A 2,324-nucleotide genomic window follows, 5' to 3' on the forward strand; every position below is an offset into this window, starting at 1 on the left:
AGATGGCTTTCACCTGCGGCGGCTTACACAGCGCATCCGCCGCGACTTGGAGGGGCTGATCTCCTCCACCTACTGGCAGTGCTGCCAGACCAACGAGCGCGCAGTCTTTTTCGTGACGACGAAGGTGGCAAACGGCACGGCAGATCTTCTGACAACATCGGTGAATCAACAGGTGATTGAACACACGGAGGCCATGGGGTACTCTCTGGCTTCTTCATACGTCACCCTCAGCCCCGATGTCGTTCACACGAGTGTACGCATGCTCGTTCATAACTTCACGTTTCGGCGTGTGCGGCGAACAGCGTTAGAGGTGGGCGACGAATTGGCATTGTCAGGGGAGGGCGACGGGAAGGAGGAGGAGGTCATTGAAACCCACGAGAACATTCTCTCGATGCGCGTCGGTCCACAGAAAAAATCGCTCTATGAGGAGCGTTACCTGCCACCGAACAGCACTAGGGCATCCGACATATGGAGAGCGCATTAAACCGGCTAGAACAACACAATGGCAACACGAGCACCCGTCACAGCCAAACCTTTTTCCGGTCACTTTACCGTCTCCTTAAACTTCTATCCGCTCTCTCTCTTTTTCCCCTGATTGGCTTTTAGAAACGGTCTGCTGCAAATTGAATTACACGCACAAGGACGTAAACCCAAAAAAAATAGAAGGAAACAACACCATCAGCAAGAAGGGCAGAAAAACAAAATGAATACAAGGAAAAGCCTCAAGTGACATCAACCTGCAAATACACTTCTGGCGCAATTATAATTTCTTTGAAATGCTTGCTGCCGTGGGGCTGTTGCCGGTTGTGGCTGCCACGGTAACGTACGAGCCGCGCTGCCACGTGACCAAACGTATCAAAGGCTCCACTGGGTCTTTTGGTGGAACCATCGCGAACGTGGTCCACTCGTATGACTTGGTATGGGGCAACATGGACTGGCGCCAGCTTGCTTCGACAGACCACGAGTGAGCGGGCATGTCAACATTTACCAGCGCCACGGGGCACCGCAGACCACGGGGGGCATACGGCGTGCTTGCATCTGCCTGAGCTCTGGCGAGCGCCACGCCGCACACATACCCGTAGGTGCTCGTTGCTTTGTTGGACCTGACAACTTTTCCTTCTTCAGGCACGACAGTTTCTGTCGCAGTTGTTGCGTTTTTTCTTGCATGTTTATCCGTTCTTCTCCCAGCAGCCCGAAGCAAATTGTGGCATATGCGGACGGCGTCGTGAATCATTTGTGTTTTGAAAGGCTTTAAAAAACAACGGGAGAGGCAAAAAGAGGCCCGAAATGCAAGTTAAAGGCCACGCATATATATGCAAGGACATTTTTGATGGTTGGATTTGCTTGATCCCACGCCGTTCACACAGCCAGTGGGAAAGACGTTCATTGGCGGATTGATGTCGTTTCCGTTACGCAACATATGGGGCGCAGTGAAGAGGGGACGTTACTTTCTTATTAGTGAGGAAACATAATGATATTTTGCATGAATAAGCGGGCTATGAGTGAGTTTGAAGCCAGCGGCATGCTCTCCGAGAACTCATAGCCACTCCGCAGCCGCACTGTGCCTGAACGGTAAGGGCACGCACACACTCACACACACACATGCAAACCTACAGAAAAAAAAACGAAATGCTACATTGACGAAGGTGTGGCCCACCGTAAGTGATGATGGCGTTTATTGTTTTGTAAATTTCTTTCGTGACCCTTTTGTTCAATGCTAGGAATTTTGTTCTTTCCAACTTCTTAGACACTTTAAGAACGGAAGAAAAAAAGCCCTACTCGCCACTGCGAATTTTGAAGGCACTGAAAGGACCAACAGCACAAACACCGCCCACACACACATATTTGTATGCTCTCACGCGTTGCTGCAGTGAAGGCACTCCGCACACACAACCGTCGCCGCGTGACCGGATCCAGCGGAAGGAGGAGGGAAGGAAGAGAGTGAACCGCAGAGGCCCCACATGTCCCGGCGTGTGTTTGCTTCCGCGGTGCTGTTCCTCCTCGTCGTGATGATGTGCTGCGGCCGTGGAGCTGCAGCCGTTGTGGAGGGTAAATCCGGGGATGCGCAGCTGCTTCAATGGGTCGATATTTTTGTGCCACATAAGACGCAGGTGCTGCCGAAAGGCGAAAGGGGCTCAGGTACGCCGAGGGATTTGTTTGCCTCACCCTCTCTTGTCAGTGCTGGTGGAGTAATTGCTGCCTTCGCCGAAGGTCGCATGAATGCCAAATATCAGAGTGCTCAATTAATTAAGCCGATTTCTTCTGATGTTGTTGCGGAGTACATCGATTCTGCGTGGGAATGGTCCACTTTTGCTGGTGAGGTT

The 2,324-nt window shown here is 51.7% G+C and overlaps 1 protein-coding gene and 1 pseudogene across 1 annotated transcript, besides 1 other annotated feature; both read left to right on the top strand.

Annotated features, from left to right (window-relative positions):
* On the top strand, nucleotides 1-484 carry Tc00.1047053508329.9 (potassium voltage-gated channel, putative; the record flags this gene model as incomplete). Its single annotated transcript, XM_797592.1, has 1 exon — nucleotides 1-484. A coding segment is annotated over one exon (484 nt), but the record flags the coding sequence as incomplete, so codon positions are not given.
* Nucleotides 1-2,324: a sequence feature (areas not merged during assembly with more than two copies in the genome that could not be assigned to a particular haplotype).
* Nucleotides 1,850-2,324, top strand: Tc00.1047053508329.19 (annotated as a pseudogene; the record flags this gene model as incomplete).

Source organism: Trypanosoma cruzi, genomic scaffold (genome assembly GCF_000209065.1).
Source record: "Trypanosoma cruzi strain CL Brener 1047053516779 genomic scaffold, whole genome shotgun sequence".
NCBI classification, from domain to species: domain Eukaryota; phylum Euglenozoa; class Kinetoplastea; order Trypanosomatida; family Trypanosomatidae; genus Trypanosoma; species Trypanosoma cruzi.